We start from the raw sequence: 27579 nt of genomic DNA, 5'->3' as shown, positions 1-27579 counted from the left end.
GAGGAAGAGGAGGAAGAGGCGGAAGATGAACGACCACGTACTTTCACACGAACGATTGCGTTATCGCCTTCGGAACTGTGCAATCATGGAGAATTGGAGCATGGCATCGTGACAAGACGAACTGGTCGCTCCGCCGTCAACAACCACATGTTGTTCCGTCAATGACTGTGCCATCGTTATAGACAAGGCTGAGACGCAAGACGGGATCCATTGGCAGAGGAAAACTGTTGGCCGCCAGGCAACGAGGCAGTTGTGATTGAGATGGTGATGGATGCATGGGTGGGTGAGGGATGGACACGATGGAGAAGAGATCACAGCTGGGTCTCTGAAGCTTGGGCGCGGTTTGGGCTCTGATTTGGCGGCGGGGTAAAGCCCAAACACGCATCTCAAGCATCCCATTCGACCCTCGACTCCCTCGACGGGTTGCGCCGTTATTGGAAGAACAACTTCCCCCCGAACCCACTCTCCTCTATCAAAATCAATTGCGACAATACGCGAGCCGCTCACGAGGGAGTGTCGGCTTCTTTCTTCTGCATGATATGCGAAGGAACAATCTCTGCAATCTGCGCGTGCTGCAGGGGGAACCGGAGCTGTGCTGGCCTGCTCGAATCGTCGACGCGTATGATCATGACGCTCCATTTAATCTTGCGCAGCATGAACCAGCAGCACCAAGACCTGGCCAGCTAAGCCTGAAAGACACTGGGACGCTGCAGGAGACAGGATTTTGGCCATTCACCACAGCTTGCAGCTCCATTCCAACCACTACCATCTCGACGCCCGCATCCACCACCCGCTCTAGCTTTGTATGCTGCAGCTGCGCACGCCGAACAACTCGTGAGTGAATCTCCCATGACCCAGAATCAACCTGCACGCTGCTGCCTCCGGACGGAACCTTACCTCAGACATCCCTCAGATCCCAAACCCTCCTCCATGGCCGCAACCGGCCACTCACAGCGCGCCGTTGCATGTCTTGCAGCTGCGGCCTACGTTGGCCTATCCGCACCTCCTGATCATCTGCCAGTGTCCTGTGCTCAGTGGCTCTTCGTAAATGGCTGATCGGTTCTTCTGCGCCTCGAACGAGCAAGGCCAGGAATTTTTGTTCTCACTTCTTGCGCTGAGAGCGACCAATCTGTCGCTCAGAAGAGCCCCCCAGAAGACAATATCCGGCCGACTCTCTACCTTTCTTTTTCGTCCAAGACGTCGAGTCTACCATATAATTCGCGGGTCCCCCCGCTACTGGTGAACGAACCTGCTGGTGCCATATGCCGGCCGCTACTCGCTTGATCTCAGTCACATGCAGCCCGTCCACTTCAACAGCCGGTTTGCGCTGCTCGATCTCCTCTCCCGATGTCAAATTTGTTTGATGCGCAATGGTCAAATACGGAGAAAATCACTTTGTTGACCAATATCCTTGAAGGCGCAGGGTGGGACGTTCCTGGGTATTTGCTTCAGAGCATAATTGGCAACCATATACAACCGCGATGGAACGATATCGCTCTGCCGTCAGGTATGTTCTACTGTGGCACAAGTCCTTGCGCGTATTTAGGGATGTTGTTGTTCCCCCCTACGATGCGTGTCGACGCCATAATTACACGCAGTTGCACTAGTATAGCGCTGGCTAACCGTCGAGTAGGTCGCTCGCTGAATGCTTGCCAAAAGATCTACGAGGACATGTTGCGCGGTTCCCGAGCTCGATCCTTTCCGTCTGGCATGGGTCTTCCGACCTATACCCCTCAATTGTTCGAACCTCACATAGCACAAGGAAGAGCGGTATCTGCACAAGAACCCCAGCCACCGATTCATCGCAACATCCAACCTCGTCCTCCGCGGTCTACAGAATCGCCCATGCCTCCTACCACAAACGGCGACGGATTCACCATTCTGCGGCCCTTTGCGCCTGAGATCCCAATGGAGCGGCGCAGGAAGCGCGGTCGCCCGACGAAGGAAGAGGCCGAAGAACGCGACAGGAGACTTGCAGCTGTCGGCCAGACTTACGAGCCGAAAAAGCGCCCGGCAAAGAAGCCTCGACCCTCTGAAACTCCCGGTTCCCTATCAGAGCCACTTCTAGGGACGTCACCGAGTCTGCAGACTCCCATCGCGCAGCGTGTCGAGGCCAAAGACGAGTCATCTAGCGGCAAGCGAAGGTCAAGACGTCGAGGCGAAGAACCGTCTTCTTCTCAGCACCCGCCGCCTAGATCATCTCCTGAGGATTCTGGTGGCGAACGAAGCACCGATGCTGCCCAGAGTCCTTCGGATAGATTGCTGCTGCAAAGGTCAGGCGAACGCGCCCAGGCCCTATCCGCTATGGCTCGCGACATTCAGCAAGAGCAAAGTCCAGGTCTTGAGCAACAGTCAGGACCGCAACCGGAAGGTCCGCACTCTAGACCACCGTCGCTCTGACTGCGACTTGGAACCAGGCTGCGACTCCGTCCCCCATACCAGAAGCTCAATGCATTCCTCCGCCTTTAGCGCAACGATTCCCTCTACGAGCTACGACTATAGAAAACAACATAACTACACGATACCCATAGTTACGACCGACACAGACCAACGGGTGGCTGATAATCTATGGCGTCTTGCAATTTGTCTTCATTTCTGTCGCAGATGGAGTTAACAACTACTCATGAACGACTTAATCGCATAATGGCAGCCTCGGCCAAGCACATGAGCACCAAAATCTCTATTATTATATGTATGTATTTCTAATTTCTGGATCGAGACGAGCCATGAACTGCAGGCCAGAGCAGGTCTCTCGATCATTGAATCTACTACTGGGAAAAGGACGGTTGTTTTTGCACGGCGCAGCTTAGGGGGGACGACGAAGTATACGAGGCACCGTCGTTGGCTTGTTGATCTTCATTTGTGGGAGGATCATATCAAAAAGCAGGAAACGACACCAAGGATATGATATTTTGCCACTGGTGACGGCGTTCTATTTCGACACAATCCTAGATGCAAGGCCGGGCCTAGGGGATAATTGCTGGTTGTTACGACTTCTTCCACCCTTTTCAACTTGTGGCATACTAGAGATGATCCGACTGGATCACGATTTGACCGAAGCAGTACTTACTCCGTGAAGGCTTGAGGAAGATACACATGTCCTCTACCTACTACTAGTGTTTGGGTATACAAATTCACTTGTTACAGGCGCGTCTCGAGGGACGACTGCCACATTATTCTAAATCACGACGGAGTATTGTGTCTTCTGCTTCCCGTTCCAATTTGTGGGGAGCGATCTTTGATCGCTGTGGGATTGTCTGCACACTGGTGAATGCTGCTTTCGACCACGCCCAAAGCTTTTGAGAAACCATGGTCACTCCTCCATCCCAGCCCTCGGGACCAAATTGCACGCTGTGGCTTAAAAGTCTTTCCTTTTTTCCTCCGGCGTGGCCGTCTGGTTTTCCTCCTTCCAAGGAACATGAAATAAGGATATTGCGCCATCCCTTAGCTTACTACGTACAGTCGCGCAAGAGATTGTGAAACTGCATGAGACCACTCGTATTTACTGCGTTATTATTGCCATAGCAGATCTCCGTACGGAGTACGCCAGTCCTGTATTGCGTTTTCCCCGACAAGCGAGATGTGTTCGACGGGCTGGACGCAGTAGTGGACACTGGCATTACTGGACAGGGTACGGACTACCGTGACAAAAAAAACGTGCAGTGATTGATCTGAAACCCGAGTTCCATATGCAATCTCGATTCTGCAATCTCGTTTCTGCATGGATGCAGGTAGTAGCTTTCCGGTTGACTTGACTTCCTTTGTACGGAGTACAAGTAAAGTTTGTACGAAGTACTACGGAGTATGGTACCACGATATGTTTTTCTCCTGAGATTCGCATAAGGCCGGGTGCGGGCTGCGAGCCGCGGATGCGGCTGCAGCGAGGATTGGGCATTGGGGGTTGTCTGCCTGTGGTGGTTAGAGACGACCTTCCGAACAGCAACAGACAAAAACTGGGATGGAGGGTCCGTATGAGTTCCAAGTACATCTACTTGTGTGGTGAGGGAGAAATGTCAAGAGTCGAGAGGGAAGAGTCAAGACCAGGTTTTGATGGAGTGCCAAAAGGGAGGCGTCATGAGAGACGAAGGATATGGATCTAGAGTACTTGGTAGAGCAGGCCCTGGCTGGTGCGGGTGAAGAGCACAGAAACTCCAGGTAGCCCTTAGAGCGACAGGCAAGGCAGGGCAATTCCATCTCATCCGGTATCCGTACGGTATAATCAAATACTTTTCCCCCTCTCAGAGGCCTGCGATCATGAGGCGACTAAATATCATGACATGTCAGAATCTCAAAAGCATCTCCCGCTCCCCCATCGCGAGCATTGCATAGCCTAGGTCACAAGACACATGACCAAAATTGTGACATGACGATCTTCATATGTGTGCAGACAATCGTAGCTGTTCAAGCCCATCAACATTGCCCACCCCGGTCCTGAGGTGCCCTCAATCATCATAAAGACCCTCATCATCGTCCTCGACATCGTCGAAGAAGCCATCTGCCGCGTCAGCGGGCGGCGTTCTTTCTTTCACTTTTCCTTTTCCCTTCCCGCTGCTGATGCCATTGGTAGCTGCCCCGTTGAGATGCGACATGCTCACGCCATAGTCATCATCCGCATCCGCATCCGAGGAATTGCCCGAGTCAGGATTGCCGATTCTGGCTGCTTGCTTGTATGTCTGCGTGCTCGCTGGGTATGCGCTAATGTTCGATGCCGTATTTTGTCTTTGCTTGCCTTTGCCTCTGTTCTGTACCATGAGCGCAGGCTGCTCGGTGGTCTCTTGTTGATCTTCCGGCAGGGACACGGGAGGAGGTGCATTGTGAGCAGCCGGATGCATGGGTAATTTCGCTTGTTCGGCCTTTTTGGCCCCTGCGGAAACGCCATTGCTCTTAATGCCTTCTTGAGAACCAACAGTAATGTCTTGCTCCTCGAACAGATTCCGTATTCTCTCAAAATGCTCCAACTCTTTCTTGCTGACACTGCCGACGAGTTCATTCTGTGCCGCAGTAAAGTCCTCTTCGCTAACGACGACCTGCACATCTTCCTCGGTTGCCAGGTGGTCGAAGAAGTACCCGGTGCTGATCTCCTCTCCACGTGTCTTGCTGATCTGTTGCACTTTGTCGTCAACCGCTCGCGTCTTCCGGGTGATCGCTTTGAGCATGGCATCGCTGCAAAGTGCGTACAAGTCGGCACCGGTATAGGTAAAAGGGAGCCGACTGGCGACACGCATGAGGTCCACATCCGCAGCGAGCGTGAACTTGCGTGTAAGAGCCTTGAGGATCGTAAGTTGCTGGTCATGCGTGTCCGCGACTCCGAGATAGAGCATCTTGTCAAACCGGCCCGGTCGAAGCAAGGCTGGGTCAAGGAGATCGGGTCTGTTCGTCGCACCAATAACAAAGACTCCTCCAGCATTCGACGAGGTCTTGCCATCCGAGTCCTCGCCACCATCACCACCACTTGACATGCCATCCAGTTCGGCAAGAAGCTGGGACACAATACGATCCATGACCCCACCACTATCGCCCTGATTTCCGCGTTTGGGTGCGACCGAGTCCAGCTCGTCGAAGAAGACGACACATGGACGGGCATCACGAGCACGCTGGAACACACGACGAACATTGGCTTCAGACTCACCGATATACATGTTGAGCAATTCAGGGCCTTTGACGCTGAAGAAGTTGAGGCTGAATTCTGTGGCGATCGCCTTAGCGAGCAATGTCTTTCCAGTTCCTGGGGGACCATAGAACAAGATTCCAGACCGCTTCCGGATGCCGTTCGCAAATAGTTCTGGGTGCGTGAGAGGTAAGGATATGGTTTCCATGATAGCATCTTTTTGCGACGAAAGCCCACCAACATCTTGCCACGTGACCGTTGGGATCTTTGGTGCACCAATCGCGTCGGAAAACGTAGATCGAGCCGCTGAAATTGCACGACTAAAGTCGCTGGCAAGGAGATGCGCAGCAGCTTCGCCTCCGGATATGTATATGTCGGACAAACCACAAGATTGAGATTCAGCTAGGGACAGAAGCCGCGATTGTCGCGCAAGTGAAGCGCGGTTGACAACATCGAGCAGATCGCCAGCAACTAGGGCAGCAGTCTGTAGCGCCACAGATTTGAGATTGACAGTGCTCGAAAGAGGCGTCGAGGTTGAGACACATGCATTCCGCAGGATAATCTCTCTTGCAGCCTCGTCTGGTGCGGACACCTCAAACTCGTGCGAGAAGAGGCTTCGGATGCCTTGCGGTATATCGTCGATCTTGGACGTTGTCGCGATCAGCACGCGAGACCAAGAGACGATCTCCTGTAATGTAGGCACCATTCTATCTGCGGTCAACGCATCAATATGCTGGATCAGTATGGCAGTCTGCTGAGAGCCTCCGGACAGAGCTCTTTCGGCCCGAGTTCTCAACAATGCTTCCGTTTTTACATCACCACCACCAGTCGTCGAAGCATTCTCTGATAACAGGTCGTGGACAGAGATAGGGAAGGTATGGACCCCAGCCACCGAGCAAGCTGAACCGGCAATGTAAGACTTCCCAACCTGTCGCTGGCTTGAATGAAGAAGTATAACAAGAGGAGGTAGACCAAGGCTTGCTGCGCGAATGCTCACGGCAGCTGAGATCAGACTGGATAACCTCTTCTCGAGTGGGAGCCTTTCCAGAGCTGGAATGTCTGCAGCAGTAGCGATGTGATCAACTTTGTGCATGCCTCCTCTTCCCAGCTTCTGGATGCCAAACCAATAACGACTCCAGGTCTCTGTCAAATGTGACACAGACTGGACGCTGCTACCGCTTTGCGATACGCGAGCCTGTGAGCTGTCGAGAGTGGCTACACCGCCCCATGTATTTTCTTCTCGCTGGTTGCCTCCGTCTGGCTGTTCGGCTTCGATGTGTTCAACGGAGAACCAAGCCAACGCAAATCTGCGAGAGCCCGCTGAGCCCGGAGTATTGAGCTTTGTTATGGTTTCCTCGTCGCCTGCATTTTCGTCCGAGCTTGTTGACGAGAGGGCTTTTCCTAGTTCCTGGTCCACTGGTACTGCGATCAGATCTCCTTTCTTTAACTTGCGCTTTCTGCTTTCCAAGTAATGCTTGAGGGATAAGAAAAGCGTAGACTGTAAGGACGGGTTGGTCGTCGTCGGATCAGCAATCTTGGAAAATTGCACTTCTCGAGCCAATGGTGGAGATTTGGGAATGCCGGATCGTGGTACTTGTGATGTCTTGGGCGGCGTTGGCAGGGCGCCCACTTTGACAAATTGAGCATTATTCAAGTTCGCAAGCAGGATGGGCGAAAGGTAGATAGCCGGCGAGAATGGCATCATCAAATCTCTCTGGGAGAGACTCGGCCGTCTGTCACCCTTTTTGTCGACGGCGTACCGGGGCTGCTGGTTCGATAAGCCTGAGATGCCAAACACCTTGACCGTTCGCCAATCTGCTTCCTCCTCATTCGCAAGTCCGTTAAGAGACCTCATCACAGAAGGTGCGAAGCCATGAGCGCTGACATTTCTGGCGACCTCGATCCGTACCCAGTCACCAGAAAAGCAACCTATCTTTGCCAAAGAGCTGGTGTCAATGAAAACAAAGGACTCATCGTCCTCATCAGAGCCGGGCTTGGGGTGCATCAATTCTATCGGTACCTTGCGCAGCAGAGCCTCGGTTCGGAAGACTTTTCCTGGCCGGTTGCCAGCCCTCGCCGTGGTCGAAGTGAAGCTCGAATACAGTGATCCTGGAGTATGCATACCAGTGGCTCTCTTCCCTCCAGGTCTCGGTGTTGCGGCCGTCATGGCGGAGAGCGTGCCTGCCTGCTGTGGCGGTAAGCCTGGAGCGCTCAACGAAATCATGTCGTCCATAGAGTCAGAATCCTCGTCGCTTTGGTCCTGTGCGGCACCATCGCTATCAGAATGCTCGTCAGACATGTCATCACCATCAGACCCTGTTTCAGCTTGTCCGTCCTCGGCTGCGGAGAAGAATTGGTCATTGGAGGTGTCCTCTGCAGTGTCTTCTAGAGACTCCTCGATTATTGGTTGCACTGGGGCCAGTCTTTTCAAGGCCTTCTCCTGCGACGAGCCCGTCTGAATCAAGACTATCTTGGTCTTCTCCGAGATTTGTCCCTGAGACACAGGCTCACATTCCACAACAATAGCAGGAGCTGGCCGGACATGGGTAATTGGATGGGCAGGAAGTGGTAAGGGAAACACGTCTCCTGAGTGAACAATCGGAATCCGACAGAGTGCTTCCCGTACCAAAGTAGTCAATCGGGACATATACGCAGGTACATTTTGCAGGACTCCGTTCGCCAGATTGGCTTTCTTTGAATTCTTTCCATGTTGAAAGCCACCACCGAACTTGGCTTGGATGTCATCCACCTTTGCTAGCAAATTCTTCTCGACTGACACGTAGATGGTCTCTAGAGAAAGAGGTTTCGCGTGGATGGCTCGAATCTCGATGGACTTTGGGACATGGCCTGGATGACGGTCTCGATCTATGGCTGAGTATGTCTTGAGAAGGGACTGGCAAGCAAAGGAGGACGGTGATAGCTTGATCACATCGGACTGCTCGTGAGGCTCGGGTGTGGAATGAATATCTTGCGGCTGAGCAGGGAGAAGTGTCCATATCGATTCCTGCAGCTCAGCGTGTAGAGGAGACCATGGCGTGAGGGCTATGAATGTCGGCGGTTGATTGTCTGCGCATGGGATGTCAGCACGGTGTCAGAAAGACGATTCGTGTTGGGAGTCATTTCGTACCCAGTTCTGTGCCTGCGAGGCTCGTCCAGAGTTTGCGAGGAACAAGCGCAGCGTTGCCCTGGACGGTATCATCAAAGGCCAGACGAGCCGACAGTGGCATTCGCGAAATCTCACGCCTGCGCCGCTTCTTTGGGTGCTCGAGCTCGTGTTCGAGACTGGCCATATTGATTGACTCAGCAAGCCGCCAGAAGCGTCGGCATGCTCGGGCGGCCTATTGAGTTATATGCAGAGGATCACCTTAAAGATCTCTGATATACTTTGTTACCGAAGATTTGCAGACGTTGTTCGGCTGTGTTGGACTTTTGGACTTTGGGCTTGATCGGCTGCGAGCAATGAAATGCCGAGGCTCAAAATTTACTTAGAAACTCCAACCTAATCAGTACTCCGTATGCTCGAGCCGACAGGAAGGTTTCCTCCTCAAATCACTGAACCTCTCACTGAACCTCTTCGAATGGGCGGCTTCAGGTTCTGCGGTAAGAATAATGAGCGCTAGAAGAGATTCAAAGCCTACGCCCTTTGCCCCGAAAGGCTGTAGGCATGGTTGGTCAAGGAGAAACACCAAATCAATGACTAGTCAGGCTTCTCTGCTTCTTCTTCCTCGTATCCTTTGGCTTTGCGGAGGTGGAGGTCAAGGTGTGTCGCCATATGGTCGGCTCGAATTCCTGCTGGGTGCCTGTCACATTCGGTCATTGGACATCCCGCACGCTTTCTTGGTTGGCGGCAGGCGTACGCCTCATGCACGTTGCTGAGGGCATGACGGGCATCTACCAAAGTCGATGCGGTGGCCCATGTAGTCATACCGAACACGAAAGGCGAGGGCGAATCGTGTTCCTCATTGTCTGGAAAGACGACGAACTACCTTACCCAGTACTATGGAAGCTGTTGACAGATATTCGTGTGTCTCCAGTATTATCAACCACTCACAGCACTGTCTTCGGCTGTCTATGCCAGGACGATGCTTTGCACAAGGTTCTAAAGCCTTCAGCTATGGACTTCTGCTATGAGAGCTAGAGATATCATTTCAATGCCCATTGAGGCTCAGGTCTTTTCCAAAAATGGAGTCCACAAGTTCTCCCCCCCTTGTCGACACGATTGAAAGCAATGAATCAGAGAGTCCGTGAGTGCCTTCATTACAGCCCTGCAACCAAATGCCCATTCCTTCGTCGACCGTTTGCGGATCCAGCTTCAGCCCATAGTCTCGTCCAGGTTGCCAATGACCGTTTCGGTTTGCGTTGATGCTTTGACAGTCTCGAAGCATATCGATATGTGCGTCTCGCCGATAGCCGGTCGCCAATATGAGTGCGTCGACACCCAGTTTTTCGGTCGCTCTGTCGCTGAGTGGTTCCAAATTGGTCAAGGTGAGTACCAAGCCTCCCGTTGACTTGTCATCCGTCACTTCAGTGATATCCCTCGACGAAAGGATCTGGTGTTGCCATTGTGTCCGGTCAGGTTGCTTGATGCCCTGCAGATAAAGGTCGTCATACAACTTCTCAATCAACTCAAGCCTGACGACGCTATAATTGGTGGCCTTGTTCTTCTTCAGGGTGTCGAAACGGAAATCGTCAGGCTGCTCAAAAAAGGTGTCCACAGCCTCGGGATTGAATACTTCATTCACGAAAGGCGAGTCATCGCTCGGTCGCAAGGCTGTGTCTCGGAATATCATTCTCGTAGTGGCATTCGGGTAACGGGCATGCAGATCATTGAACACTTCTGCGGCACTCTGTCCACCACCCATCACGGCTATGCGGTACGGCTTGTCCTTGTCTGGCAAGACTCGTTCAATCCTGGTATTGTATTCTGACGAGTGCAGAATCCTGTCGTGAAAGGCGGGAAACTGTGGAGGCCGGGACGGTCGCCCACCTGCTGCAATGACGACGTTCCGAGTGAAGAAAGTGCTTGACCTTCCCGACGAGAGATTGCGCGAGACGACTTCGAAACAGTCATACTTGTCTGTGCCGGCCAATTTCCGTGGATGGATCGATTCGACATCCTGACTGTACTGGACGACATCATGAAAATGTGACGCGGCCCATTGGAGATAGTCATCGAATTCCAGCCGCGAGGGCAGGAATGTACCAAGGTTGGAGAATTGGACAAGTCGATCATGCTGTTTGAGATAATTGAGAAAGGTGAAATAGCTGCAGGGATCTCGAAGGGTGGCAAGGTCCTTGATGAAGGAGATTTGCATCCTCGCTCCTGGTAGCAGCATGCCAGCATGCCATTTGAACGTATTTTGCCGTTCCAGAAAGCGCACCTTGGGACTGATGATGGCGTCCCTCATGTTGGTTTGTGCCTCCAACAGATCGTTAAGCGCGACCGCAATGGCAAGTGAGGCAGGCCCGAAGCCGACGCAGACAAGGTCGTGGACTTCATCTAAGCTTGTCGAGTACAGATGGACTGGAGCGCGCAGTAGCCGGCCATTGCCTGTGCTGATTGACGCTGGATGCCAGACATTGGCGCCAGTGCTGTGGCTTATCGACTGGTCGCCATGTCTGGCAATGCCATCGTCAGCTACGACGCCTGGAGCCATGGAGAGGAAGGCACTTGAACACTACTCCGTAGTGCGTCTCGAAAAGTCGGGAGTGAAGTGTCTACGAAGGAAGTCGGGCTTTGAGAATCAGAAAGAGCCACAGAGCCACATGAGCATCATGACCTGGTTAAGAGCAATGCAGGAAGGGTGGAGGGTGGTGAGAGGGTCAACGAATCATGAAGCGGATGCTTTCGCCGTTTGCTTAGCCGGAAATGATCACCTTCGTAAGTTCTCCCACCTGGCTAGGAATCGGACCATCACTCAAAGACATCAGCCCACACACTCAATGATCGGGAGGGATGAGACTCGACATTGACTTACACCATTGGAGGGTAAAGGTCCGGTGAGAATGCAGGACGAGATGCTGGCGATCCATTTCTGTCGCCGATGAACGGAGTGACACACCAAGCAAGACACCCGCTCGACACCTTTGCTGGAGCTGCCAAGCCGAGCGATTATCTGATAATAAAAAATTTGCATCTGATAATCTGCTAATCTGATAATCTCCATGATCTTTGGCCAATCAATGTGCTTGTGCATGCTTCTGCCACCCCACTGCCTTTAGTGGCGTGGATCTCCTTCCTGCGCCAAAGGTGCGGCGTGGGTTTCAGCTCGCGTCAAACTGTCGACGCCAAACGAATCTCGGTCGAAACAAAATTTCCTCAGCCCATGTGCCCGGTTGAACCGATGTGTTGTCTTCCTAGCAGGTTCTTGCCAGGTACAAACGAATCCTAAAACCGACGCAAGACGATCCACAATGCCGACAGCATCGTCGTGTCATGATCTGTCACTGTGCTGGTGAGTGGGAGAAAGGAACTGAATGGAACGAAAGCAAACGGCCATCTTCATCATCAAGTCGCCATGAGGATAACCGCTGCAGCCCTTTCATCACCGATAGAGCCGAGCAATTCCCAGGTGCCTCAATACCACTGGCCTCCGTAACATCCAACTCTCGACTCCGGGAGAAGATCACGGATTTTGTCAATCTCGGGCTTTGTTCCTCCATTATTATCGTCAAATGATTGCAGTGTCTATGACGTGCAAGAACTACCATTTTTTATACACATATCATTCTACACCAATCAATACCTTTAGCTGGTATTGATACTCCTATCCAACCTGAAAAGCCGCCAGCTAGCCTTTCATCGTTGGTTGGCCACTTTGACCTTTCTTTTGTGCAGACATGGCACAATCACCAACCAACGGACTTCAGTATCCACGTGATCTGGCAATACTCAATCAACATCGTGAAACCCTTCCGGGGCCACGATTGCTCCATGAATTGATCGCCAGCGATTCGGAGGAGGAGTTCCTCCTCGATTTCCTCACATCTGCTGGGGACAGGATACAGCTTACCTACCAGGAATTTCACCAACTCACAGATCTACTCGCACAAGACATCCGGGACCACTTCCACAGTGCACTACACCCATGGTCAATTATTCCAGTGGTTATACCACAATGCCCAGAGCTCTACGTGGCTTGGGTAGCGGTTCTCAAGGCTGGGGCAGGCTTCTGTCCCGTAGCCCAGGACGTACCCCGGGAAAGATTGAAGTTCATCGTCCAAGATGTCGAAGCATCGTTCATGCTGACCACCTCCAAGGTGTTGGATTATGTCCAGCATACAGTCAGCGATGTGGAGTGCATGTCGATATCACTCGAAGCCTTGCGCGGCAGACTGGGCTCCTGCAGAACTACGTCTTCAACTACAAGGCCCCAATTCTACACAGACCCTGAAGGACCCGCGTATGTGATGTACACTTCAGGCTCTACAGGCCTACCAAAAGGGGTCGTGGTCTCGCATTTCTCGGTAACACAGTCATTACTAGCGCATGATCAGCATATACCCCATTTCAAGCGATTTCTCCAATTTGCCTCACCAACCTTCGATGTTTCAATATTCGAGGTTTTCTTCCCTTTCTTTCGGGGTGCAACATTGGTCGGCTGTGAGCGTGAGCGCATGTTGAGCGACCTTCCGGCTACAATTCGATGCCTTGAAGCGGATGCTGCTGAGCTTACTCCTACGGTAGCAGGAACGTTACTGAGGACGAGGGAAGCCGCACCTTGTCTGAAAACGCTCCTGACGATCGGGGAAATGCTCACCTCAAAGGTAGTGTCGGTATTTGGTGGCGATTTCGAAAGACCGAGCATGCTGTACGCAATGTACGGGCCGACGGAGGCTTCAATTCATTGTACGCTTGCCACCAAACTAGCTTCTTCTGCTCCAGTTCGAAGTATTGGCCGCCCTTTGAGAACTGTGACGGCTTTTATACTAAAGGATACTGATCATCTTGATATTGCTTCGGTTGGCGAAGTGGGTGAACTTGCCATTGCAGGCCAACTGGCCAATGGATATTTGAACAGGCCGGATCAGAACAAAGAGGCCTTCATTGACCTTCCTGGCTACGGCCATATATACAAGACCGGAGATCGCGCCATCTGTCTGCAAGATGGAAACCTCGAGATTCTCGGGCGCATGAGCTCCGGGCAAGTGAAAATCAGGGGCCAAAGAGTTGAGCTTGGCGAGATTGAAGAAGTGGCCTTGAAAACGCAAGGAGTTCAATTGGCTGTTGCAAGTGTCATTGAGGATGTTCTTATACTATTCTGCGCAGCACAGGAAGAAGTCAAGGATGCAGACGTGTCCGCCATATGCAAATCTTGGTTACCGCCCTACATGCGCCCGGGAAAAGTCCTCTTAAAAGGAGACCTGCCAAGACTGCCATCCGGCAAGGTCGACCGCAAGACCCTTGAGCTCGAGTTCCGACAGTCAATCAAAACAGCTCAGACAACGCAAGAGTTCGAAGATCAGCTCGAGAGAGACATCGCGGAGATATTGCAGCGGGAAATGGGTCACAATATTGCGAGATCAACATCATTCTGGTCTCTCGGACTTGATTCTCTGCGGGCCATCAAGGTCGCATCTCGTTTACGGCAAACCTACAGGCAGCTCAACGCCGGAATGTTAGCGGAGGTTGACAATGTCGTCGAGCTGGCGGCAATTATTAGAAGCCAGGAACATTGTCCGAATTCCCAAGACCTCGAACAACCTTATGAAGAGTCTCAAGAATGGAAGGATATTGAAAAGACGTTGCTGGGCAGTCCACATGCTTTGGACCTCGATTCATCATGGGAGAAACTCCTTCCTTGCAGTTCAATGCAACTGGCAATGTTGGTCGAGACTGCCGCAGCCGAAGAATTGAACTTCAACAAAATTTGGCTCAGCCTCTCTTCCGAGATACGCTTCGAGGATGTGTTCGACGCATTCAAAGTAATAGCAAGACGCAATGAGATTTTGAGGTCAGGATTTATCTCCACCGGCTACTCAGACATGCCGTTCACACAGGTCGTATGGAAGGATCTCACAGACAGTGAACTAACACTCCTCCACCCACTACAGCTAGTGCGGCCTGCTGATGACGAGAGTCAAGTCCTTGTACAAATACACCATGCTCTCTATGACGGCTGGTCCTGGGACCTAATAATCGAAGACCTGAACAGGGTCTTATATTCAGAGGCCTTGCCGGACAGGGCACAATTTTCACAACTGATCTCACATGAGCGCTCACAATCTCTTGCTCCTGAAGCTGTTGCCTATTGGAGTGGCTTGTTTCAAGATTTCGTCCCTTCCGACTTTCCGTATCTGTCGGCCTCAACATCTCAAAACTCACAAAGAACATCAGTCACTCTACCCTTGTCGATATCTTACTCTCAGCTCTCCGCAACAGCCATGGCTCTCCGATGTGGTCGAGAGGCTATTTTGGAATCGGCATGGGCTTTCTTGCTGTCGTCTTACGTCGATAATCCTGACGTAGCCATTGGGGTCGTGTCTGCTGGCCGACTTCTTCCAATACTAGGCATTGAGTCTATGATCGGCCCTTGCTTATCAACATTCCCTGTACGCCTCGACATGAATGCTGTGAGGACGGTGCAAGATGTAGTCAACCACATCCAGCAACAACGTTCTCACCATCAGGCATACGGGGCTCTCGCCCTCCGAGACATCAATCTGGCGGCCCGGGTGTCACCTGGAAGTCGGCTGTTTGACACCTTGTTTGTATGGCAACAGAATTACGAGGATGGTGATGCACGCAATTTCAAGGTGCAGACTGCGAAAACCCAGGATGCCTTAGCCTACGCCACTGTGCTAGAGCTTGAACCTTGCAACGAAGCGGTCCACCTGAAGATATCTTTCGATACAACTCGAATCCCGGAGGCCCATGCCGAATTGTTGGCTGGTCAACTAGGCGAAATTACGCATCGAATGATACAGAATCCAGGCCAGGAGCTGCGTCGCCTGTGGGCAAGCTGTGAGCCACGTCTTATGTCGCTTGTCAACAGCGAATACGAAAGATTCGAATCGAGGTTTGACCTAATGACTCCCATTGAGGACGTGGCGCGAAACGACCCTGATAGACTAGCAGTCGAATTTGTGCGGAATTTTGACTCAGAAGCTGGCCGGATGGAAAAGGAGACACTCACATACCAGGAGCTACATATGCAGGCTTCGATCGTGGCTTCAGCATTACGCAGCTCATATGATGTCCAGCCAAACAATGTCGTATCCGTGGTTGCTGCCCGATCATTGGATCTTTATGTTGCTATCTTGGGCATCGTTATGGCCGGTGCTGGCTATCTGTGCATTGACCCTCAGACTCCGCGAGAAAGGATCAAGCAGATTCTGGAGATATCGAACAGCAGGCTGGTGCTGTTCGGTGGTGGCTTCGATCCTGGCACAATAGGACACTTCCCATTGCTAGAAATACGCGCAATGCTCGGCCAGCCTGTCCAGGCTGGAGGAGACGTTGTTGCCGATGCCACTGGGGATCACCTTGCTTATGCAGTCTTCACTTCTGGCAGCACGGGCGTTCCCAAAGGTGTCCTTATCACGCGCAAGAACCTTTTAAGCAACCTCGAGCAACTGTCACGTATCTATCCATGTGTACCTGGGACAGATCGACTCTTACAGTCCTGCTCTCCAGCATTTGACGTATCTGTTTTCGAGATTTTCTGGACATGGCACGTGGGGATGACTTTGTGCACCGCCTCGAACGATGTCCTCTTCAGGGACCTTGCACATTTCATTGATACCTTATCTGTAACTCATCTCAGCATGACTCCTTCAGTGGCTGCGCTGGTCCACCCTGACAGCGTTCCAAAAGTGAAAATGCTAGTGACTGCTGGAGAACCCATGAACTCGAAGGTCTTTGGTGATTGGGCTGACCGAGGCCTCTATCAGGGATATGGCCCCAGCGAAACGACGAATATTTGTAATGTTCGGCCGAAAGTGTCCAGCTCGACTGTTTCAACTAATGTTGGACCTGCACTTCCCAACACCTCCATCTTTATCTGTCAGAGACAAGCGTCGACATCTACAGATATCCCGAAGGGCACAGACAGCAAGGCACATCCAATGTTCGAGACAGTGCCCAGGGGCGCAGTTGGTGAGATCTGGATCGGTGGAGAGCAGGTTGGCCGTGGGTACGTTGACCCCGAACTCACGGTGCGTAGCTTCTTGGAACATCCGACATACGGCAGGCTCTATCGTTCTGGGGATATTGGAAGGCTTCTTGCCGACAATTCCTTGAACATTCTCGGCCGTGAAGACGACCAGATCAAGCTACGAGGCCAGCGGATTGAACTGGGCGATATTAATTCCTCTTTGCTGAGGGATCGCGAAGTCCGAGATGCCGTCTCCATGATCATCACTAAAGAGGGAGAGAATGCTAGGCTTGTCACTTTCTGGACACCTCGCAAGCCAACGATAGCAAACAATGTTCCACAGATGACACGGTCTCTTTTTGAGCAGTTGGCAAGCACACTCCCGGGCTATATGGTACCCGATGTACTCCTTTACCTTGATGATATACCCTTGACTAGGCAAGGCAAAGTTGACCGTAAGGCAATGGTTTACAAGTACTCAGAGCTGACTCCCGAGGAATTGCAACAGGTGTACAGGGACAGTGCTGGTCCTGAGGACACAAATGATCTCTCTGAGTCTGAACGCTGCGTTGCCGAAGCATTATCTGAATCACTCCGTGTGCCTCTTGCACCTATCCGACGCAATACTTCTTTTTATGGCCTCGGACTGGATTCAATAAGCGCGATCAAAGTAGCTCACGGTATCAGAGCCCATTTTCCGGCTGTGGAGATCTCTACGATTTTGCGGAATCCATCAATTGGTCAATTAATGGCACACCTCGTGGTTGGAGATGAAAACAATTCGAGAAGGCGGACAAGAAAAGACCTTGAGCAACTCTTTGACGAGCAAACGAAGTCAAGTATCATCGACATTTATTCCAAGGAAGAGTTGGATGTGGAAAAAATCCTCCCTTGTACACCACTTCAAGAATCAATGGCGATAAGTTCGCTGGCACCATCCTCCAATGCTTACCATAATTCATTGCGTTTTCAAGTCCATGGAGACTTGGCAAAGCTCAAAGACGTATGGGCACAGGCCCAAATCAGACATCAGACCCTCAGAACAGGCTTCATTGCGCTGGATTCTGCTGAGATTCCTTTCGCGCAGGTAGTCTTGAAGAACTTTCCTCTTCCATGGCGGGATAAAGATGGCCAGCTACCTCCCTCTCACGACTCTCAGCCACTAAGGTACCCACCCTGGAGTTTACAAGTCCGACAGAGCGAACACTATGGCTCTGAACTGGTATTGATGATCCATCATTGTCTATACGACGCGGAGGCCATGTCAATACTTCTAGCAGAAGTCCAAGCCATCTACCACGGCTTGGAGTTGCCACTTTCCATTGCTTTCGACAGATACCTTGAATACATGGAAAGCTCAAAATCCAATGCCACAGACCAGTTCTGGCATGATAAGCTTCAACATACTTCGAGTTGTAAGCTGGGTGATCTTGTTAAGGGAGGAGACAAGGTCGAAAGGGGCGTCGGCACCTCCATAGCGAGCCGTGTTGCGACCCTCAAACTAAGAGAATTCCAAGAATGTGTTCGACGTGTTTCGTCCACGTCTCTTGCGCTATTTCAAGCTGCCTGGACCCGATTGCTCATGTGCATGTTTCAGAGAGAGGATGTCTTATTTGGCAATGTCCTTAGCGGCCGCAATCTACCTATCGAAGGCGTCGACAGAATCGTCGCACCGTGCTTCAACACCATTCCTGTGCGGGTCCAACTCAAACCAGGGGAAACCAATTCCGACTTGACTCGAAATCTACAGCAAATGAATATTGCAATGCTGCCATATCAGCCTAGCTCACTTCGCCGCATCCAGAGACAGAATGCTCCAAATGGCGGGGCGCTCTTCGATGCATTGCTGTTGCTGCAGCAGGAAGACTTGCAGCTCGATGATCAGATTTGGTCTTTGATCGAGGAGTCTGGAGACATGTCATTCCCTTTCATCCTGGAGATTGTCATAAACGCAGACACTGATGCGATATGCCTTAGGTTGCATTCCGAGATTGCCGGTGAACATTTCCTGGGACAAGTGCTAGCAAGCCTTGACGTGCTTCTTTCGCATACTGCAATTTATCCTCAGTCACGAGCGCTAGACTTTTCCACTGTCGCTAGAGAATTGCCAGAAACGAACCCAGTCGAAAACGCAGAATATGAAGCAAGGGCTTCTGCAACAACTCAGGTGAATGGGTATCACAATGTTGACGAGCAGCTATCGACTGTGGAGGTCTTGATAGCAGATATCCTGATGCAACTCAAGCCTGAAGCGTCCATCCGGATCCACAGAGACACAACCATCTTTCAGCTAGGCCTCGACAGCATCAACGCCGTTCAGATCGCAGCGAGGCTCCGGAAAAAGGGGTACAATATCTCGAGCGCCGACATTCTGGAAGCCGCCAGCGTTGACCAAATTGCAGCAGTCTGCGAGTCAAACAGCCAGAAGCCAGAAGTAGCGGTAGCCTTCGATCTTGAAGCATTTGACTATAAGTATCGCAAGTCACTTTGCTCAGCTAACGCTATTGACGAAGAAACGGTTGAGGCAGTGCGGCCGTGCACACCAACACAGTCAGGGATTCTCTCACAATTCCTGCGCTCGGACCGTCGGATGTATTTCAACTCTATGCATTTTGCCATTGAGAATGGTGTTGACTTTCGGAGGTTGAAAGAGGCTTGGGCTACTGTGCAAAAGATGCATGAGATGTTGAGAACTGGATTTGTCGAGACCGATGATTCACAGATTCCATTTGTCATGATCACATACCGCCCTGATGCTGTTCGGCTCCCCTGGAACAGTGTGCACTTCCTGGCCCAATCTCATACTCCAGGGGTCTCGCAGGACCAGCTTGACCTCTCCAAGCCACCTTGGAGGATAGCGGTGTCTTTAGCGAACAACACGATGACACTCGAGCTCTCTATGCTGCATGCTCTGTACGACGCCCACTCTTTGGAGAACATGACGCAAGACGTGGCTGCATTGCTTCGGGAGGAGGAGCCATCTCGAGCCATTACGCCATCTCAGGTCATCTCAAAAATCCTAGCGATGAGCAGGAGCGAGGAATCCCGGAAATTCTGGAACGGGCTTGCGTCGGATCTCTGTCCAACCCGTTTCCCGGACATGAGAGTTTATTTCAATGACAGTGAGGAATATCATGTGATTTCGAGGCGCTGTAGTTTACCTCGCCGAGAGCTCGAGAAGGCATGTGCAGATGCTGGAGTAAGTATACAAGTTTTATGTGCTACCGGCTGGTCCCGCATACTTTCAGCCTATACTGCACAGGACCATGTCACATTTGGCATTATCTTATCAGGGCGAGACTTCGAGCAAGAGGAAGAGAATGAAGTTGCCTTTCCTTGCATCAACACTGTGCCGTTCGCGATAGAAGTGTCGCAGGATTCAAAAGCGCTTCTGCGGCGAGTTTCCACACGTTGTGCTGCACTGATGAGGCACCAACATACTCCCCTCAGCTCGATCAAGCGCTGGGCTGGGATTGAAGACGAACTGTTCGACAGTGTCATCGTTGTGCAGAAGTACGGCTCTGCACATGGAATCAAAAGTCCATGGAAGCTTGTTAAGGACGAGTCCTTTGCTGAGTACGCCGTCTCGCTGGAGATCATTCCCGGGGAAAAGGAGGTCGACTTCCAGCTCACGTTCCGCGAGAATGTTCTTCCCACCGAGCAAGCAGGCTATATACTTCAAGAAGTTGATGCATTGATGAAAGATATTCTGGCTTCGGCAGTTGGAAATGAAGCAGAGCTGCCCAAGTCATTATTGTCAGTTGTTCCTTCGAAAGATGAGCACATTGAAACCGGCGTACGATACCTTCATGAATTTGTCGAAGTGACAGCCAAAAGGAGACCTGACAAAGTGGCGCTTGAATTTGTCACTAGCATGCAGGGGACTGCCTGTCAGAAACAGAACTGGACATACTCTCAGCTGGACGCAATGGGCAACGAAATTGCTCACATGCTGCAGAAGAACGGAGTTCGGGTTGGAGAGCTGGTAGCCGTCTGCTTTGACAAATGTCCAGAAGCTTCATTCGCTATTCTGGGCATTCAGAAGGCAGGCTGTGGCTATCTTGCGATAGATCCGGGCGCTCCAAAGGCTAGAAAGGAATTCATCCTTCGCGACGCTGGCTGCAAGAACGTACTCACCACGAGGAACAAGGCTGCGTACTTTTCCGCAGCTCAGGATGTTACCATAATACCGGTCGATGTCCACAATTGGCACAGCCTCTCAGGCGAAAAGCCTACATTGTCTCGGGAACTGGTTCCGCAGGACATATGCTATTGTCTTTATACCTCTGGCACAACGGGTACACCAAAGGGCTGTCTGATTAGCCATGACAGCGCTGTCCAGGCCATGCTAGCTTTTCAGCGCATTTTCAAGGGCCGGTGGAATGATTCCTCTCGGTGGCTCCAGTTTGCCTCTTTTCATTTCGATGTCAGCGTTCTCGAGCAATACTGGAGCTGGAGCGTCGGCATCTGCGTCACCTCTGCACCCAGAGATCTGCTATTCGAAGATTTACCAGGTACCATCAGGGCACTTAAGATCACCCATCTTGATCTCACTCCGAGTCTTGCTCGATTGCTGACTCCGGACGACGTTCCAAGCTTGTGTCGAGGTGTCTTCATTGTCGGTGGGGAGCAAGTTACGCGAGACATTCTGCTGACTTGGGGTGATACTGGGTGTCTGTACAACTTTTATGGACCAAGTGAAGTCACCATTGGCTGTACAGTCCATCAAAACGTTCCCAAGGAAGCCAAACCCACCAATATCGGTCAACAATGGGACAATGTGGGATCATTCGTGCTTGAACCAAAGTCACAGAAGCCAGTGCTTCGAGGGGCCGTGGGTGAACTTTGCTTGTCAGGGCCGTTAGTCGGAAAGGGCTATCTCAACCGGCCTGAACTCACGGCAGAAAGATTTGTGACCCTTAACGACTTCCAGACCAGAATATACCGGACAGGCGATCTTGTCCGTCTTCTGCATGACAATAGCTTTGAGTTCTTGGGCAGAATCGACGACCAAGTCAAGCTTCGAGGACAGAGGTTGGAGATTGGTGAGATCAACCACGTCGCTAAGAGTGCAGATCCCGACATCAAGGATGTGGCCACCATAGTCGCGAAGCACCCAACTCAGCAAAGGGAACAGCTTGTGACAATCTTCTCTATCGGACAGCGACGCTCAAAGAACGAAAAGCCAAATGTCGTTAAGAGCGACGAGGCTACCGCGTTGGCTGGACGGATCCAGGAAAGTTGTTCCCACAGACTTCCGGCGTACATGGTTCCTTCTCATTTTGTGGGAGTTGACTTCCTACCTCTCTCTGTGAACAACAAAATTGATAATAAAGCGCTGAGAGTTCTGTACGAAAATAGCGTATCGCAGGTAGAGCTCGCATCATCAGCTGGAGAAGACCAGTCAAACCCGGAAGATCCTACCCTCCTTGGTGAGGTGGTGGAGATACTCGCCAGTTTCATGCGGATCCCAGCCTCGAGTATCAGGCCAAATTCAACGCTGTTCGAGCTCGGTCTGGACTCCGTTTCCGCCATTGGCCTCTCACGAGCGTTCAAGAGGAGAGGGTTCCAAAACACGGATGTGGCCACAATCCTCCGGCACCCAATCGTTGGGGAGCTTGCTCGAACTATCAATCAGAAGTCGATGACTGACCAGAACAAGGCAGTATCGGCGTCAATGAAGCGTATTGAGGCCTTTGCACAAACTCATCGATCAACAATATGCCAAGCGCTCAATGTTAAGGCTGAGGACATTGAATCCGTCGCGCCCTGTACTCCGCTACAAGAAGGCATGATATCCAAATCCATGCAGACAGACCTCGACGACACCACCTACTTCACAAGCATGCGATTCGAACTCGAGCCTGAAATTAACATTCCGCGATTAAGGCAAGCATGGCGTTCGGCAGTGCGGTCAGTCTCCATTTTGAGAACATATTTTGTTTCTACCATGGACGGATTTGCACAGGTTATCCTCCGGGCAAGTCCCAACTGCCACGTCTTGGAGTTTGGCGATTCGTCATTCGAACAATGGGTAGCATCCACTAAATCTTTCTTGACCTCCTTGCCATGGAAGGTTGAACTTGGCCAGAGGCGACAAATGGTCCTGTACATCTTCCATGGGCTTTACGATGGCATTAGTCTTTCACTGCTCCTGGCCCATATCAAAAGGCTATATTATCACCCCAACGAAAAGCCAAAGATCGCCAAGCAGTTTTACGAAGCACTGGCCTACGGCCCTCTTTGTGTACTGGCCGACGAGGGAAAATTCTGGTCATCAAGGCTGTCTAGCCTTAAGCCACTCAGACTCTCCCAAGCTCATCCGGAAAGTAGCACGTCAGAGCGGCCAATTATTGTAGACGATTATCTCAGCAATGCTTGGGTTGACATCCAAGACCTATCCCGAAAACTTGAAGTCACCCCTCCGGCAATCTTTCAGGCTTCATGGTTGTACACCCTGGAAAGGATGTTCAAGGCCACGCCTTCCATGGGAGTGGTACTATCGGGGAGGTCAACGGCCAATGGCAGCTTCGAAGACGTGATCGGTCCAATGTTCAATACTATTCCCTTTGCTGTCACTAACCTCCCAAGGGGTTCGAAGTTGGAAGACCTCGTCAGAGCTTGTCACCAGTTCAGCATGGACGTGATCCAGTACCAGCATACACCCTTGCGCACTATTTCACGATACCTCGGACATGATACAAATTCCGCCTTGTTTGATAATCTGTTTGTCTTCCAGAAACCTCGGGCCGATGATCCAGACACCTACCCATGGTGGGGGATATCTTCAGACAGCACCGCAGACTACCCTCTGAATGTCGAAGTGGAACAAAAAGGCTCCACCTTTACCATCACCATTCTGGTGAAACCTGAATATTTGGACGAGACGGACGCCAAGCAGCTGCTCAGGACGTTCGTCGGAGCCGTGCAAAGTCTAGAAACGGAGCGGCTTCCTCTCTCCGATAGTTTCTGGGTCCCCGAACCAAGAGCTGCTGTCAATGGAATCCACGAAAAGGGTCAAGAATCGCGAGAGTTCTTTTTCGAAGCAGAAGACGAACAATGGACCAAAACCGAATTGGCCGTTCGAGACCAAATCGCCGAAATGGCTTTGGTGGACAAAAGTAGCATTCATTTGAGCAGGCCATCCGTCTTCGAACTAGGACTTGACAGCATCGAAGCCATGAAACTCGCAGCTCGTTTGAGGAACGTGGGATTCCAGGTTGCTGTGAGCTCCATCATGAAGCATCCGACAGTGGCAGGCATAGCCAAGCAGATCCAATACGGAACACAAGCACGTACCGACGCAGCCTCGGACAGGCCAGTCCGATTTTCGGTAGCGGAGCAGCAAGATCAATACCGGCATGTTTTGCAAGCTCAAGGAATCGATCTGAAGAAAGTGGAAACGATCATGCCGGTCATGCCAATGCAGGAAGGGTTGCTCGCAGAGTCGAATAAATACCTCAATGTGCTGGCTTTCAAAGTCAGATCTCAGATCGATGTCAAGCGATTGGCCGCAGCATGGGATAAGGTATCACAAGAGCAGCCAATCTTGAGGATCCGATTTGCAGTGGATGAGACGGCGGAGAACGAAGCTGCCTTCCTCCAGTATGTGTTGAAGCAGGGAACCTCTGTGGAGGTGATCAAGGATAAGCAGCTATCAGAAGTGATCCGAACCTTGACGGAAGATGCTGCAACTCAAGATGTGGGCGGGCAGTGCTTCAAAGTCCGCATCTTTGTCAAGAACGAGAATGAGGCTTTCTTGCTGTTGGCAATGCCACATGCAATGTATGATGCGTGGTCGTTGCATCTTCTGCACAAGGAAGTCGCAGATACGTATCACTCTCTGAAGTCAGACCGAAAGCCTCCACCAGCTCTCCAACACCATCTGGAAGAGGTTTTGAGTCGCTCATGCAGCCAGGAATCAACAAATTTCTGGCACAGTCAGTTGTCGCAAATGCGACCCAGCCTCTTCCGACCGACTCTCAGCATTCAGGATCGAGCCGCCCCAAGCTTCTTGCTTCACCAAACATCAAGCATCTGTCTGCCCGATGCCATACGCTTCTGTAAACAACAAGGCATTACACTTCAATCTCTTGCCCTCACCTGCTGGACGGTTGCTCTTGTACATCATACTCGCATGTTGGATGTATGCTTTGGCCTGGTGCTTTCTGGCCGCACGACTGAATATTCGGATCGTCTCATCTTTCCCACGTTCAACACTGTGATCTTCCGTCCCAAAATAGAAAAGGGTGCCACGAGGACTCAATTTTTGAGGAGGGTGCATGACCTGTCTGTGCAGATTTCCGAGTATCAGCACTTCCCCTTGCGCAAGGCTGTGCAATATGCCAGACAGCAGGGAGCGGGCGCGGAAGTGTTCGACACGCTATTCACCTTTCAGAAGCTGCCGAACGTCGAAAATGCGCACCAGGAACTGTACGACGCAATAACACAGGACGACGCCCCAATCAACCCACCTTATGCTGTCAACGTTGAACTAGAGGGTCAAGGCCAGGCTCTCTCATGGACTATAGCCTTCCAAGCAGCGATGACCGGCAAGAGATCTGGAGAGGATCTTCTGAAAGAGCTTGACTCTATATTGTCGTCTTTTATCGCGGGCCCCGAGCAGCCTATGCTGGAAGAACGTGGCGACGCTGTGTCAATCTGTGGACTACCCGAGATACAGATCTCGACTGCAAGCCAAGATAACAAGGGTATGATCCAGGAGGCGAGGGACCAGGAGCAGGCCGCCAATGAAGCGAGCTGGAGCCCAATTGAAGCGACCATCCGGGATGTACTGGCCAAAGTCTCGAACACCGACATCGCACAAATCACGAAGGCACGCGGTATCTTCCATCTGGGTCTGGACAGTGTCAGCGCAATCAAATTCTCTAGCCTTTTGAAAAAAGAGGGTGTCAGGCTGCCAGTCAGCGAAATCATCAAAGTCCAAACGATTGAAAAGATGGCAGCGGCGGTCCAACGCTCGAAGACTACAGCTCCGCCGTCTGGATCAGCAATGACTAGCACATTCCTGGGAGACACAATATCTCGAGCCGTGGGTGATGCGATCTCGATTCCCAAGGATAATGTCGAAATGGTCATGCCATGCACTGCGGGACAGATCTACATGCTCGATATGTGGACTGCGAGCGAAGGACGGTTGTTCTATCCCACGTTCTGGCTCGAGGTCTCTGGCGTCAACATAGAAACACTACAGATCGCGATGAAAAGCCTCACAAACCGCATTCCGATCTTGAGGACCACCTTTGTCAACTATAACTCCGACGGGCACGCAAGGACTTGGCAGGTCGTCGTCAAAGAAGAGTCCGTTCCCAAGTACCATTTCCCGTGGTCGTTCCGCATCACGGAGTGGGCGGGTGGATTGCTGCTTACTCTTCGCATCCACCATGCCCTGTACGATGCTGTGAGTTTCCAGCTTATGATGACTGAGATTGAGAAGCTTTGCCGGGACGACTCCTCAGGTTTCCAAATAAATACCAGGATGGATCAGCTCCTCGACAAAACCTGCAATGTTCAGAAAGAAGCGCAGAACTTCTGGACTTCGTATCTCAGCCTGGCTCATGATTCCTACGGCACCTTGGGGAGAGGTTCATTTACAAGGAAGCGAATTGAAAGATTCAACCCATCTGTCGTGCCAGTCGCTCAGTTGACCGAGAAGATCAAGCAACATGGTCTCAGCATTCAAGCACTGTTCTTCGCCGCATATGCCAAGATATACTCAGCACTGTCCGGGAGGTGTCGCGGACCAGGGCAGAGCAGTGCGCCTCCGACAGATGTGGTTATCGGCATCTACCTCGCCAACAGATCCCTTGACATTGAAGGACTTACCGAGCTTGTCGCGCCCACATTCAACATTGTCCCTGTGAAAGTCAAACTCGGGTCGAAGACACTTGTTGAGAGTGCGCAGCAGGTACAAGAAGATCTCGGCGAGATCACCAAGGCTGAGAACGGCGGTATAAGCCTGAGGGAGATCTACGACTGGACAGGCGTGAAGGTGGATACTTTTGTAAATTTCCTCTCCCTTCCCGGCTCGATGGACGATGATTCAGGGAAGGCGACCGGTGGATCAAATCATGAGAGTCAGAAAGGCCGAGTGACGCATGCGAACATCGACCAGGGAGTGAAGAGTCACCACACAGTTGTTGAAGCCCCTTCGCCTTTCTTGGGTGGTCAGAGTGGTTCGACACAGGCAAATAAGTGGTGCTCGGTAAGTCTACCTCATAATGTTTGAGGCGTTACGTACTGACATGTCATACTCAGCCGGCTATCGATATCGAAGCGAAAGTTGCAGATGGGTTCCTCGGTGTCGGTGTCTTTGCTCCTGAGGATATGTTGTCTGAAGATCAGGCTGACGGTATCATGGAGGGCATGAGAAGATTGATGATTGGTTTTGACGAGGTCTGATCCGTTTGATTCGTGATTTTCTTTTCATGTGTTGAAGCATCGAAGTCCTTCCGGATATTTTAATATTTCAGGTAGAATCTCGTTTGTTACATAAGCTGTTCGTCACCTGCTCGTTGCTCGTACTTCGTATTTCTTCTAGTTTTCCATCTCCTTCCAGAGAATTGGAAGCTGGCCGATGGAACGTGAACACGATTACGGAGTAGCGCCTATCTAACTTGTTTGCTAAATATCCTTTTGGATATTGATTACCCGACCTAGTAATCAGCCAACAACGTCGCAGGCAGCGGCTTGCTACCCTAGCGTCGGTGGCCTTGGGTAAGCAAATGCTACAGTACTACCACCATAGCAGGAGGTTCCTGGTTTCTGGCGGGAACGGCGGACACGTTCCACATTCTCCCTTTCTTGCCCGGAGAGACTTTTGTACGGTTTGTTACGGAGTATATCCATTGTGTT

The 27579-nt window shown here is 51.5% G+C and overlaps 4 protein-coding genes across 4 annotated transcripts; 2 read left to right on the top strand and 2 right to left on the bottom strand.

Moving 5' to 3' along the window:
• Positions 1 to 9: 9 nt before the first annotated feature.
• On the top strand, positions 10 to 3359 carry PV05_05154 (uncharacterized protein). Its single transcript, XM_013461625.1, has 2 exons — positions 10 to 1507; positions 1634 to 3359. Exons 1-2 carry the CDS (start codon positions 1348 to 1350, stop codon positions 2398 to 2400), a joined length of 927 nt encoding a protein of 308 aa, XP_013317079.1. The 5' UTR covers positions 10 to 1347; the 3' UTR covers positions 2401 to 3359.
• Positions 3360 to 4091: 732 nt separating this feature from the next.
• PV05_05153 (uncharacterized protein) lies at positions 4092 to 9029 on the bottom strand. Its single transcript, XM_013461624.1, has 2 exons — positions 8736 to 9029; positions 4092 to 8674 (listed from the first exon to the last, which is right to left on the bottom strand). Exons 1-2 carry the CDS (start codon positions 8896 to 8898, stop codon positions 4443 to 4445), a joined length of 4395 nt encoding a protein of 1464 aa, XP_013317078.1. The 5' UTR covers positions 8899 to 9029; the 3' UTR covers positions 4092 to 4442.
• A 482-nt stretch (positions 9030 to 9511) lies between these two features.
• Positions 9512 to 11608, bottom strand: PV05_05152 (uncharacterized protein). Its single transcript, XM_013461623.1, has one exon. The coding sequence runs from the start codon at positions 11263 to 11265 to the stop codon at positions 9757 to 9759; it is 1509 nt and encodes a 502-aa protein (XP_013317077.1). The 5' UTR covers positions 11266 to 11608; the 3' UTR covers positions 9512 to 9756.
• A 275-nt stretch (positions 11609 to 11883) lies between these two features.
• On the top strand, positions 11884 to 27235 carry PV05_05151 (uncharacterized protein). The gene is made up of 2 exons (XM_013461622.1): positions 11884 to 26929; positions 26983 to 27235. The coding sequence occupies exons 1-2, from the start codon at positions 12449 to 12451 to the stop codon at positions 27124 to 27126; spliced, it is 14625 nt and encodes a 4874-aa protein (XP_013317076.1). The 5' UTR covers positions 11884 to 12448; the 3' UTR covers positions 27127 to 27235.
• Positions 27236 to 27579: the final 344 nt, after the last annotated feature.

Source organism: Exophiala xenobiotica (assembly GCF_000835505.1).
Source record: "Exophiala xenobiotica strain CBS 118157 unplaced genomic scaffold supercont1.3, whole genome shotgun sequence".
NCBI lineage: Eukaryota > Fungi > Ascomycota > Eurotiomycetes > Chaetothyriales > Herpotrichiellaceae > Exophiala > Exophiala xenobiotica.
Note: the sequence above shows the minus strand (reverse complement) of the source record. Positions and strands in the feature narration are given on the sequence as shown.